The sequence below is a fragment of the Pseudochaenichthys georgianus genome, chromosome 18 (genome assembly GCF_902827115.2).
Source record: "Pseudochaenichthys georgianus chromosome 18, fPseGeo1.2, whole genome shotgun sequence".
Lineage (NCBI taxonomy): Eukaryota > Metazoa > Chordata > Actinopteri > Perciformes > Channichthyidae > Pseudochaenichthys > Pseudochaenichthys georgianus.
In genome coordinates, this window is record NC_047520.1 from 23,421,452 (window position 1) to 23,435,615 (window position 14,164).

Consider the following 14,164-nt stretch of genomic DNA (forward strand, 5'->3'; position numbering starts at 1 on the left):
TGAAGAATTTACATAATGATTTAATTAATTACGATACAAATGTAACCCTTTAGATACCAGTTTTGATCGTATACCAGTAACTGCTTTTTTGAAAAAATACACTATAATTCAATATTCTAAAAACTATTTTGACTTTATTATTAGTATAATCAGCTGATCCATCTGAATAATGAATGAGGGACTGTTAACCTACAAGATTTGTACCATATACTTCCATTATAACCACATTTTGTTATCCCCTCCCCCCCTTTAAATTAAAGTGAAAAAAAGATTTTGCACTAATTGTCCTCTGCATTTGACCCTAAATGTTAGTGGTGGCATGGCAGCCCGGGGACCGACTCTAATTCTGAGGTGCCTTGGTCAAGAGCAATGAAAGGAGTATCTGAACATCCATAACATGCATGTTGTTTTAGGAGTATAATAATTATCTTTATGCCGGTTGGTCTCCAACTCTCGGCGGGTTATCAGCACAAATTATGTCCCTGATAAAATCCAACATCCCCCCTGATTTTTTTTTACAACTTGAGTACTGCTTATATCTCATTAGTTGGATTAAATATAATGAGATAGTAAGTCATAATAATTCATTTGTATAACAGAGTCAGATGGGGCAAGAGGCAGAAATCAGACAGATGAACATGTTGTACCCAGCCGGGCGCAGTCACATATGCCAGCTTTGATAGCATCATGCCTGCCACAGACCAACATGTGTTCACTTGCATTATGGCTTGAGGCACTAAATAGAAATACTGGGCGGATTAATCTATTATATTTTGAGAAGACGTCCTAGCATTTTCCTCGAATATATACATAATCTTACATTTCAGTTTTGTGCAGTATGCTTTCCAGGTGTTGTTGCCTTTTTTTTTTTAGCTTCTTCCACCTGTTCCTAGTATTTATGCTAAGCTTGGCTTACTGTGTCCTGGCTCTATATCACCCTGAACTTTTGGTCTTACTCTGGGGAAAAGGCTCTTCCTTCAAGCTGTGAGGAATGTTTGGCCATATTTTTCTCCCCCCAATAAGTGTGGCTCACCTTAAGGATTGTGTTTCTTGCCCCATCTGACATATTTGTAATGATAAAACTATAAAGGACCAAGTCGTAACTCAAATTATCATTGACAAAAATGTAATTGAACCTTATTTAATTTAATAAGACACTAACCTGCCCCCCCCCCCTCTCCTGAGTTTACCCAGGGGGAAGGGGGGGTTGAGGCCTGCATGTCAGATCCAGTTGGAGTTGAGGTTCCACAGCTGGACCTTCACCTCTTCTCCAGCTGCTTTCCACCCAGGGTCAGGTCACCGGAGCAAGATTGATGGATGCGTGAACTGTAGATATACTGAAGCCCTCACATAGGAAACGTGTTCAGGAAAAGAACAATATACAGTACACTCAGACATTCATTTCAATGGCAGCTATAATCAGGTTTATTTATACAGTGTTTATCTCAAATCTGAGTTTATAAAGTGCCTTGCAAAGCCTCATGGTTTGAGTTACTTAAATATAATGTTGGATGGCTTAAACTATACCAGATAATCATATTTTAAAAGTGTATCCTAAGTATTGTGTGTCAAAATCTCAATTCGTAAAGTAACTAGTAAATAAATCTGTAAAATGAATATACAGTAGTGGAGTAAAATGTACGAACATTTGCTTTCAAACTTTATAGTGGAGTAGAAGTTAAAGTACAAGTACTCCAGATTTGTTGAGGACAGTACTTGAGTAAATGTACTTTGTTGGGGGGGGGAGTAATTAACAGCGGTAATTAAAGTTTAAAAGTCTCAAAATGCTACAACTGCTGTCACAAACTGGATGAATGTGAAGTGTGTTGTTAAAGGAGATGAAAGCGTAATCAAGGAGCTATTGGAGCGACTTTGATGGTTATTGGACTCAGGATTAATTCATTTGGATTCCCGCTGTATGAAGAAATTAAAGGACGGCGCAAGTGGAAACAATTCACAAAGGGATTAAACTGTTTAAAACACATGCTCAAAGTAAGCCGGATTTTGCCGATGTGTTTATGTGGATTAAAAAATCGTAAATAATCTACAAAATGGAGGAGACCGATCTGATCGGAGCAACTGTGACAAATAATCCAACTGAAACCGGCATGGACAACGACTATGTTTTAAAAATGCGCTTATCCAGAAAAGCCTGGTTTGGACACTTTATGGGCAGAAGAAACATTTCTATCAAAGAAAAAATTATACATGTCTGTCTTTTTATGCCTTTAATACTAACTTGAATTTTTATTGAAATTAATTAGTCAATTATTTTTATATTTTATTGTAATGTAGAGACAAGGCTTTTAGTGACAATCATGTATTGCCTTACAATTATATGTAAAGAAAAAAAAGTAAAAAAAAAAAAGTCTAAATATGATATTTGGCCTCGAATCATCTGAGGCCTGGCGCCCCCCCTGCACCCCCCAGGTTGGGAACCACTGTTCTAGAGGGTGTTCTTTCAAAGATAGCTGCCCAGTATGACAATCTGTAATTCTGATTCAATCAGCTTGGAATCTGCTGGATGAAAAAGAACACTAGTTTAACCGATCTTAATTTGTACATGTTTACGTCTGTAGCTGATTAACTGATTCCTTCAAATTCTTTCGTCTCGTCTTTGCAGAGAAATCAGGAGGAAGTGTGTTAGAGCTGGCCTGGGGCTCACTACTGCTGAGAGAGGGAGGAATTGTGTTTGTGTTTAAGATCCAACACATCAATCCACAGGCCTGAACATGATCTGAACCTTTGGAAGACTTCCGCTGAGCTAAGCAGGGAGCAAGGGAAGAAAGACGGCAGATAAGAGGACATGAAAAGATCACATGATTAATGACAGAGAAAAAGAAAAAGGAAACCGTCGGCTGATACAAAAAATGCAAATATGATTAATGAAAGTAAAAAGAAGTGAAGATATTATGGGAGGAAGAGCAAAACTGGGACATAAGGTATAAAGTTGGAGGGCTGGACCTTTGTTAATGCAAAGAAAACGACCAGTTTTTAATGGGTGAAATTGTTCATTCCAGGAAATCCCCATGTCTGCAGAGAGACAGCAGCCAGGAGGCTTTCCATCAATACACTAACTCGCTTTTTTCACAAACCTAATATTCATATGGGCTGCAATAAATGTGGCTCAAACTTATGTACCTTGTTCTATAATTATAATAGTACAGTATGCTCAATCTTTTTGCCAGCAGGTACACTATGTACTTGTGAACTCCAACATGCTTCTTACAGGAACAAAGATCAACTTTATCATTTTGCAGACTTTTTCACTTCCAAGGCAGGATTTCCTATAATGTCAGTCAAACATGAGAGCATCATCTAATGCTCGTACAACCAGATGAAACTACGTCTGATGATCGGAATGTCCCACTTTTGCCAAGTAGCTGGAAAGCAAAGCCCGCCATGTGTCACGCTCTGACTGTAGGCCTTCAATTTGTTTTGGCTTTTTGGGGGGGGTTTCAGGATGTTTCATGGATTCTGAATTAATTCTGATTCTTTTGGGCAACAGCTGCTTGGGATTTGTCTTGTTTTTCATCACTTGACTTTGGCAAAGACGCTTTAGAGCCACAGCCTAGCTGAGTCATGGTGTTTCACATGTAGCTCTTGGCAGCGAGGCGGTCCTCTCTTTCCAGTTGGCTACACATAATTCAGCTTATTTCCACCCTGATCATGCAAGGACTTAAAACTATGTTTCACACGGAGCACTTACAGTCAGGCGTATTTTCTCATATCATTCCACATGAGCACAAATGGGGTGTTGATGTATTGCCTTACAGCTTGGTTAAAGGAAAAAATGCCTTAGGAAAGTCCCTCTCTCTGGAGCTCCTGTTGACTCATGTGTTCAAAATAATTTCAAGATCTCAGATTGTAACAGAGTCAAAGCCTTGCATTGTCTTTGAAAGCTGCTTATTAAAAAGACAAATAGGAGCTAATAACAGCAGCACAGAACATGTTCCCTTTTTAGGGAACTATAAATCTTTTATGGTACAGTACATTTAGAAGTAATTTAGTGTCATTAAAATAGCTAATTGGCCTGTAAAGTACACCAAAGCCTTGCACAACTCATGAACAGCTCAAGACAGACGTCAACATTTTGAGCTTTGTGAATTTTACACGGGTGCCTATCAACAGATTTCTAAGAGAAATATATTTATACAGATTGTTATTTTCACTCCACGTGAATAGTTCCATTTCTTCTTTTTTTAGAACACAATTTATTGTACAGCACACCATAACAGGCAGCCATTTCTGGGGACTGCAATAAAGCATTTAGGTTTTTATCTCCTGTCATATGCCACTTTACTGTATTCCATGAATACATTAGTGATGGGTTGCTCAAAGAGCCGGCTCTTTTAAGTGAACGACTAAATACTTAGTGGACGTGTGAGCTTCTTATAATGATAGTCTCCAGTTACCACTAATAGCAATTGTCATCAGAATAAAGTAAATCTTTCTGTCATGAAATGCAAACCAGAAACAAAGAGCTTTGTGTCCGGGGCTTTTATTTTGTTAGCTTGTCTTACATTCGGGTTGGCCATATGCCAGACACCATCTAAAAGGGAACTAAATCTATTATTCTAAAGCTTTAGACAGACTGTGCTTATAAAACCAACATACCCAAATTCAAACACACATAACATCACATCAATCTGTTTCCACGATACTGTATCGTGTCTATCAACAACATAATAGAACTATGTCTTACTCTATTTTTCTGTCACCAAAATGTATGGCAACTGTCTTGGAACATTTATTGGGACATCAATCTACAGAACAATCAAAAGGTGTTCAAACATGCAAAACAATCTGAGGAAAGGAACATTCTTTAAATGCTCCTAACATTAACATGAGGTCTTGGTTGTGTCTGGGCATGACGCCAGTATTTGAATGAGAGGATATTTTTCTTATTCTCTTGACACATTTCAATAGGTTCCTTTGCATTGTTTTTCATACAGTATGTAGTGGAATCAAGTTCAAACTAGCGAGAGTAAGATCATCCGAAGAGGACAATCCTGAGACAGGAAGTGTCAATCCCTGAGAAAGGCAACTGAAGTTTTTTTCACAAATGTGGGAGGCTACTCTTCTACCTTCCTTTTCAGCTTTCTGTTGTTTGATTGATTTTTCCACCTCCTTTTTCCAAGGTGGTTGGTGAGCAAGTTATTGTATCTCTCATCTTCCTCTGGTTCCTCCCTCTCCTCTTTGTACCAGGGGCCCCACACACCCCCATTGTACTGAGGATTAGAGCGCAGGTCTTTGGCCGGGTAGCGTACCGGCACTGCAGTCCTGTTGTACTGCGCTAGCCGTAGCAGCATCTTCTTCACTAAGTGGGGGTATCGCTGGGACAGGTCCACTCTCTCGTAGGGGTCAGCTGTGATGTTGAACAGCCAGATGGACTTACCCCGGTCCCAACGGACACGCTCATTATGCCACCGGTTTGTTAGCCGCTGGTTGGAGAAGGTCTGCGGGGGAACCCAGTCGCTGTAACCAGGGACCCCCGTCAGGAGCTTCCAGTGGCCCACTCGCAGCGCAGCTCGGATGGCCGTGTTCCATAAACCATACCCGGCCTTCCAGGAACCATTTTTAGCTTTTGTGTAGATTGGGTCAATGTTGTGAAGGATGTCATGGCGAGGAGATGGATGGCCTTCACTGATGGCCTCCCAAACATCGTACCCATCCAGATTTAGATCTTCGTCTAAAGTCCCTTCACCCAGAGTCACCAGTGTAGGGAACCAGTCAGTGATGTGGACCAAAGATCGACATTTTGTCCCTTTGTTTACCAACAGTGGACTATGAACGAAACCCACTGCCCGGATCCCCCCTTCCCAGTAGGTGGCTTTACTTCCCCTCAAGGGCCAATTGCTTCCACCTGCTAAAGGCTGGCCTCCATTATCTGAGGAATACACTATAACCGTGTTGTCATAATAACCGTAGCGCTTTAGCGCTAACGTGAGGTTGTGGATAGATTCGTCCAGGCACGACACCATGGCGGCATATTTACGACGATGCATGTTTGGAATCCCCTTGTAGCGCTCGAGGTAGCGGGCCGGAACCTGCAGCGGCGAATGAACTGCCTGATAAGCTAAATAGAGGAACAAGGGTTGTCTGCGAGGATCGTGATTGGCTAAGATGTTGATAGCCTTTCGGGTAAACATCACAGTTGAATACAATCCACGGTCCTGTTCCCAAGCTGCCTCCTCGCCTTCATACAAATCATAGCCACACATTCCAGGCCCTTCACATTTATAGTGACTGTAGTAGTCCCCACTTCCAAGAAGGGAACCGAAGAAAGTATCGAAGCCACGCTGTGTGGGGAGACAGTCACGCTTGTAGAAGCCCAGGTGCCACTTCCCCACCATGTGGGTGGAGTAGCCTGCTTGCTTTAGCTTCTGGGGCAAGGTGACATTTTCCAGGGGCAGGCAGTTGGGCTGGGTAGCTCGGATGATGGAGTGCTGAAGGCCTGTGTGGATCTGATACCTACAAAACAAAAACAGATATCTGCCATCAACAACAGTTTGGAAGCAAAATGCAACTTTCATAAAAGCTTGACCTCTAGTAGGACAACATTCTCCCTTGTTTGACATGTTAATGCTACACAAGACTAAAATAAAAGGATAGTATCTACCATCATATTTGTCATAAAAAAACTAAAAGAGAAGGCCTGTCACTCAAGACCAGACTGGATACAGAGTTCAGTCAGACAACTCACGTGTTTCTTAATATGTTTATTATAAGCAGTCATGGGGGGTCATTCGCGGGCCATGCCCCCCCCAAATGAGTCACTGTGCCCCCCCAACGCAGGATGGACAAGCCTTGCCACTTTGCCGTTTTTTTTTTTAATCATATAAGTGAAAACGTTTCCACTAAAGGTTTTTTGTGTGAAATACATCAGAAATAAAGAATACAAATATAAAACACAGCCTGAGGTGTGCTCACTGCTGCTCTCTGATTGGTGTGTTGCTTGACCAATGACCCCCGACTTTTGTTTTGTTATCATTACGTGGTTGTGTGTTTAGATGAAAGCCGGTGGCGATCTGTTCATCTGTTACACTGATTATACAGTAAAGCCATCGGAAATAATATGATATACAGTACAGTACAAGTACTTCTGGGTCTCTGTGTTTCATTCAAGCTCGGCTCTGTGTGTGTGTGGCACGATCGCATTTTGTGAGTGCGCGAGCGGTAACGTGGAATGTTGTTGTTAGCATCTGGTTAGCTAGCTATGCTAACGGATATAAAGAGCTGTTTCTACACCAAGGTGGAGGAGAGTCCTCTCCTGTCAGACTGAGAGGATCGTATAACCTCAGCTCAGTGAGGTAAGGACTCTCAGTGTTTAGATAGTTCACTTTAGTGTAGGTTATCTCAGTGGGTCTCAAACGGTTTGGTCGCTATATGTAAACAAGTATTTGCAAGGAACACATTTATATGATCATTAGCCTATAGTTATTAAAAGAATAAGAGAATAAATGAAAAACGTGTATGAAATACTATAGGACAGTAACACAAGAATACAGTTTAAAAGGGGGGTGATTAGTAAAATATCCATAAAGAAAAAGTCAATCTGTGTACAGTTCTGTTGCATATGGATGCTGAGAGATGTAGGCTATCCATAGATCTCTTCATGTTGCTCTCAAAGTGCACCAGATTGATGCATTTAACTTCAATATTTCAAAAATAATCTTCCCGGGGGAGCATGCCCCCATACCCTCCTAGAGGAGGTTAGGTCCACCCCCACCTAAAACATGTTCACATGGATAGGATACTAAATACATTTGCACACTTTTTATATGGTGGCCTATGTCCATATGTTTCTGTTTTGGTGGTCGTGCCACAACCGTGCATGCATGCACAGGTCATAGGTGTGCTAGAAAATAGCACTACACCCTGCAATGTGTGTGAAAGACAATAGACTTTACAGCATGTTTTTTGAAATTGAAGTTACGTTGGTGTTTGTGTGTTGGTTGTTGACGGCAGTGTGTGCCCCACCTTGGTAAATGATTGCCCCCCCATTCGATTTGTTCTAGAGCCGACCCTGAGCATATAGTTTGAGTTTGGCGTCTAGGCTCGGGCCTCATCACTCCACAGATTTACAAAGAACATTGAGTGATGATTAGATAACTATCCCCGAGCCTACAGGTGGAAGCTGGGGTGGTGGTGGGGCAGGCAAGCAGCAGCAACATGAAACACAGCAGCAGGAACATGAACATGAACATGAACGCAGCAATAGCAAGTGAACACAGCAATGGCAGCAGCAGCATAGCGAGGCAGAAAGACCTGGCAGCTTAAATAGAGAGGCATGTTTAGGAGAATGTGTTTGGTTGGTTGTAAGAGGGAGGAGGTGCGTCACGTGTTAATGTATCATTGGTGCTCGAGTTGACTGCCTGAACTAGCTCGCAGGCTTCGCCCCATTTGTGACCTGGAGATAATGAGGCAGCCATGTTGGCAGCAAGCTTACACAGCACTATTGATAACTGAGGTACAGACCCCATGTATAATTTGAGAACTGTTGAAAACAAGTACTTTGTGACTAATTTCACTGCAAATGTTAACTCTCAAGTGCTTTTGGCACAAATGTCAGTCCAACATTTGGGGTTTATTGACTTTTATTAAGACACAAAATGTAAAACAGAATTGTTGGTTAATTCCGTCTCAGAACAAACCCTCTCCACCCATTGGAATTTCAAGACTCTCCCATTCCCACAGCACCACATCATCAGTAACTCAGTGGCTGCTTCAGAAAAACGTTCTTAGTAACTTAAAGCCCCTTTGATATGCCTGACCAAAGCCACTGCTGCACAATATGACACTGCTTACTCAATAGTGTGTAGTATTGGTTATTGAACATAAATGCTTAAATCTTTCTTTACACTTTAAGAAATGTGGCCCATATATCAAAAATAATATATATTTATAGGAGTGAGGTGTTCCACAGATGACATTTTTTTATGGATTATTTGTCAAAGCAGTTAAGATATTCATTCCTATCGGGATGTTAAGAGCATTCCATGGAATATAACAAAAAGTGTATCTCGAGCCGGTTTCTGAAACTTACCTACCCCACCTTTAATGCTTTGAATGTATTGTGCAACTTGTTACATTAGAGGGGATGTTGAGCATGCGTGCTTACTGCTCTACGTGCCACAACTCTGCTAAATGGAGCGGAGTTGTAGGAGTCTAAATACGGAAATTATGATTTATCTGCTGATATTGCATATTATTATTTCATTGGCCCTCTTTTTGTTTTTTGTTTGGGGTGAGGAGAAGGGAGCAAAGTTGGGAATTAAGGGAATGGAGGTAATCTTGCCAAATCGCAATCAGGGTTTGCTATATGACATTGTAAATTACGTTAAAATATGCATAACTAAGTCCACAAAGTATATTTGGTTCGATACATATGACTAGATTAATTGTTCTCTCATTAAACGTATGCGATCTTAACTTCAATCTAAAGATTACAAAATGTCTTGATGTCTTGAGTCGAAAAAAGGCTGATATTGCATTTCTTCAAGAAACCCACATATTAGCTGAAGATATACATAAAGTTGGGAATAATATTTATAAAGTTGTGGCTTATTCATCTTCAAACAGTAAAACTAAAGGAGTAATCATTTTAATTCGCAATAATTTAAAATTACATATTGTTAACAAAGGTCAAGATCAAGAAGGAAGAATTGCTTATCTTCAAGGAGTCATTTGCAATAGAAAGATAGCTTTGATCGCATGCTATGCACCTAACTCATATGAACCTACGTTCTTTGAATCACTTTCAAAAGTAATTTCCGAAATGACCAATTATGATATTATTATTGGTGGTGATATGAATGCTGTAATTAATCCATTGTTGGATAGATCAAGGAATACCCAAAGCAATTCATCAGCCAACCTAGCATTAAGTACCATTATAAATAATTATGCATTGGTAGATATATGGAGAGTAAGGCATCCTATATCAAAAGAGTTTACTTTCTTTGATAAGAGGCATCTTACATTTTCAAGGATAGACTATATTTTAATCTCCTCTAAACGTGTAGATTTAGTTCAAAATACTGAAATATCACATATGTCAATATCAGACCAAACAGGCTTTATGAAAAACCGATTCTCATCAGATAATATAAGGAGACTACTGCATGTTATTCATTTTGCAGCAGACATAACATCGCCTTGCGCCGTATTATCAGTTGATGCTGAAAAAGCTTTTGATAGGCTAGAATGGCCATTTTTGTGGCATATAATGCAAATAATGGGTTTTGGGGCAACATCTATGATTATGTTGAAGATCCTATATAATAATCCAAGTGCTATGGTTCTGACAGGCAATCAGTCGTCACCTAGATTTCCAATTCTACGTGGCACACGGCAGTGTTGTAGTCAAGTCACCAATTCACGAGTCCAAGTCACTCTCGAGTCACCACTCTTCGAGTCCGAGTCCAAATCCGAGTCACCACTCTTCGAGTCCGAGTCCAAATCCGAGTCACCAAGGGAGAGTCGTAGTCGAGTCCGAGTCCAAGTCAGAGTCACCCAAGGAGTGTCCGAGTCGAATCCGAGTCATCATTACCTGTGTTCGAGTCCAAGTCCGAGTCACCCAAGGAGTGTCCGAGTCGAGTCCGTGTCATCATTACCTGTGTTCGAGTCCGAGTCCAAGTCCGAGTCACCTAAGAAGAGTCCAAGTCAAGTCCGAGTCACAAGTCTTCATGTATTAATCTTCGTGGATATATATATATGTGTTGAAATGTAGCTGCTCCTCTACATTGCTTTTATCCTGTCATGTTAGACTAATGTGTCTATTGAACTGCTGTGAAGCGAGTTTGGCTACAATTCTTGTAGTAGGTGCTATACAAATATAAAGCCTATTACTAATATTAATATTATTATTATTATTATTATATATAAATAAACTATATTTAAAATGAGTTACCTTTTAGAGAAGTGATTATATTTGTATGCCAATATTTTCCTATGGTAAAGTTTTCGTTTTGCACTTTTGATAGTAATACGATCGGGACTCTTATTTTGAAGGACCGGTTAAATCGGTTTACTGATAAAGATTTAGCCCCAGAAAGTACATGGCTACTTAGCATGCAAAATGATGTCATTCTGCATGTTAAGTAGCCATGTGCTTTCGTGTTATCCGCTGAATCTTTATTTATTGATTGGATCACGTTACTCTGATGATAGTGTTCAAGACAGCCTATATGTCTCAATATTGTTTCCACATAACGAGCATTTTGCGCTGCTGTGGAAGCAGAATGTGTGAAAGCATACAGCACGATGCGGGGTGTGTCTCTAGACATCTCTAGACTGGAATAGCGGGGCCCAGTACGTGAACTCGCCTCACAGGTGCACACGCCAGGATAGAGGACATCAGACTCCAGAGAAAACTTGCTCGAGTCCGAGTCCAAGTCGGAGCGTCAATGTACAAGTCGAGTCCGAGTCATCGTGGGGTGGGGAATTCAGGAGTCCGAGTCCAAGTCAGCGTACGCGATAATTCACGAGTCCGAGTCCAAGTATGAGTCCAAGTCATCGTGCGCGAGAATTCACGAGTCCAAGTCCGAGTCGCGTCAATCAGTGCGCGAGTCCGAGTCGAGTCACGAGTCCCGAAAATCGGCACTCTCCATCTCTGGCACACGGCAAGGCTGCCCTGTTTCCGCGCTTCTGTTTGCAATTTGCAATAGTAGTGAGAAATAACTCTGTAACTACTGTATGTATTTAGGGGGATCATTCATTAACAGTGGAATATAATATCCATACATGAGTATTCATTATATCCCCTGAAACTAAGTTGTGTTGTCCTTAAAATGAGACCTTATCCTATCCAGCTCCTGTACCATGGGGTTCAAAGTGTTACCATCATCTCCAAGAGTAGCTCAAAACAGACAAACCGCACAGCGGCTCTATACAGTGCCTTACACGTATTTACGTTACCTTAAGGCTACTCAATGTATCCAACACATGAAACTGTCAACTGCTGCCTGAATGTGTTGCTCCTAAAGTAGTGTCATGGTAAGGATGGCCTCTGAAGTTACCACAGCCTGGCAAAGGAAGTGGTTTTTAGTTTACAATGCTAAATGCCCCCAATCATACACACAGTAAATATATGTACTCAATTAGAAATATGAGTTGTAGGATGACGTAAATATGGCTAGTCCACTTTGTCATCATTGAGATTGATTGTGTTCCAAGCCCCTAGCAAGGCTTTGGAAGCATTTTGACTTCATTTCTGCCTGCTGTGATTGAAAGCAATACACCCCAGATCAAAGGAACTGAAGAAGCTTGATGGCTCTTCCCCTTCTTCACTCTGTTGACCCTCCCTTGCTATTCCCTGAGGTTAGTGGTGTGCAGTCAAGCTGTCAGCAGGCAGAGGGAGTGAAATAAAGTGTCTAGTTTTGATTTCTAGAGAGGAAGATTTGGTCTGAGGAGAACCTAGAATGTGGTCAGGCCCAGAAAACCTCCATTTTCCCTTGATCATGAAAAGTCATCATCTAGTGGTAAGTGCAACATTCCAAACATACCAATAAACTAGTGATTTTAACTCAAATCCTACTCCAACAAACACAATAGACACTACATATCCATATAAAAGCCGACTGTAACTGCTAACACACAAGCCTGAATGTTACCAACTCGTACTTCAGGAAGCTAGATGGTTATGTGTTAGTTTAAGTTTATTTTTACTAGACATAATGTACCGAGATCTTTGATAGAATAATGTTTATGTAAACTTTGAAATCCTCAGCCAATGAGATTTTGTTATTCATACTTTTTCAAGAGATAATTAGTGGCTGCATCCTGGCCTTCCTGTCACTACATTTAAATATGCATTTGTAATGAATAATAGAGAACAGTGCCTTAAGGCGAGACACCTCAGGTGAATAGGTTACGTTTTTTAACTTAAAGGTATCAGCTAGAAACTTCTCCAGCTAATTACTTACAATAAGGCAATTGTTTTTTGTATTACAAGTTTTCTAAAATAGCATGTTTAAATATACAATTATCCATTATCTCATTAAATATGCACATATTTTAACACATTTCAGGAATCGAAATCTGAACTTTTGGATAAAGCCAGGTTCAAAATTATTGTTTCATTTTGTAGTCATATTAGTATCTAAGGCTTTTACAGAAGGGATATTGGATATCTCTTTTTATCACTCCATAAATCAGAAAATACTGTCAACAGCCCTAAAATATCAATTTTCGCCATGTTTTTAGGTGTACAATGTTGTATAATTCAGGCTATGAATGATATATGAACAACCCTTCTGTAAAAGCCTTCATAATATTGATAGGAATATAACTGGAAGGTTTGGTGTATCTATATGCTACTGAAGTTGAAATTTCGAACTCAGAGTAGGAGAAAAAACTCATTTTGAGAAAACGACCTTTAAAGATTGCAGTGAGGCGCTAGCTCAACCCTCCTGTTCTTTGGATGATAGCTTGCGCCTCAACGCACTCCGTGAAGGTATTTCATGTTCGGGGTCATTTGTTTTTTGAATAATCTTGCTTCGTGCAAGTGACAATTGTTGTCGTCTTCTCTGTGAACGTTTTTTTTTGCCGTTCTTTTGCCATTTTGAGATTGCCCCTTTGGAGCGTCTGCATGCAAGTGGTGAGCTCTGTGAAGAGAAGGCTGTCTACCAGCAGAAACTCAGCTAAACTCTGGAACTCACTCCCACAACCCATCAGAGACTGCACTGACCTCAGCACCTTCAAAAAACTGTATTGCTTGATTTTAATTTGACTTTAACTATATATATTTAGTGCCCGAGCACGGAGCGCAAGGACCCAATGGCGTCCTAGCACGAAGTGCGAAGGAACCTATTGTTATTGGAGGAATTCTTCTTATTATTATTAGTCGCCATCTTTCCTGTTTTTGAGGGCTTTAGGATGCTTTAAAAGTTGTATAATTTTGCTCGTACGCCAGGACCGGTACAAATTGCAACATTCTGGAGTCAATGGGTTAACATATTCCAACGTGCTCGCTAGCGCCACCTATCAAAATCCCATTTCGGAATAGATTTACAAAGTCGCACCGTAACTCAGAATGACTTGACATTTTGCACACATATCCGGGTGGACCTGCTCTACAAATAATCCTCTTGGAACCCTAAACTCCGCTTACATTTTTTTGTAATTAGCATAATTTTTAAAAACAGTGAAATATTAACTT

General features: G+C 40.5%; 1 protein-coding gene across 1 annotated transcript in view; it reads right to left on the reverse strand.

The window, feature by feature from the left end:
- Positions 1-2,376: 2,376 nt before the first annotated feature.
- The window catches only part of arsj (arylsulfatase family, member J), a 52,198-nt gene continuing 40,410 nt past the window's right edge, over positions 2,377-14,164 (reverse strand). Inside the window, exon 2 of the mRNA XM_034106487.2 lies at positions 2,377-6,474. Within this exon, the coding sequence (XP_033962378.1) occupies positions 5,076-6,474 (1,399 nt within the window). The 3' untranslated portion in view covers positions 2,377-5,075. The remainder of the gene's footprint in view (positions 6,475-14,164) is intronic.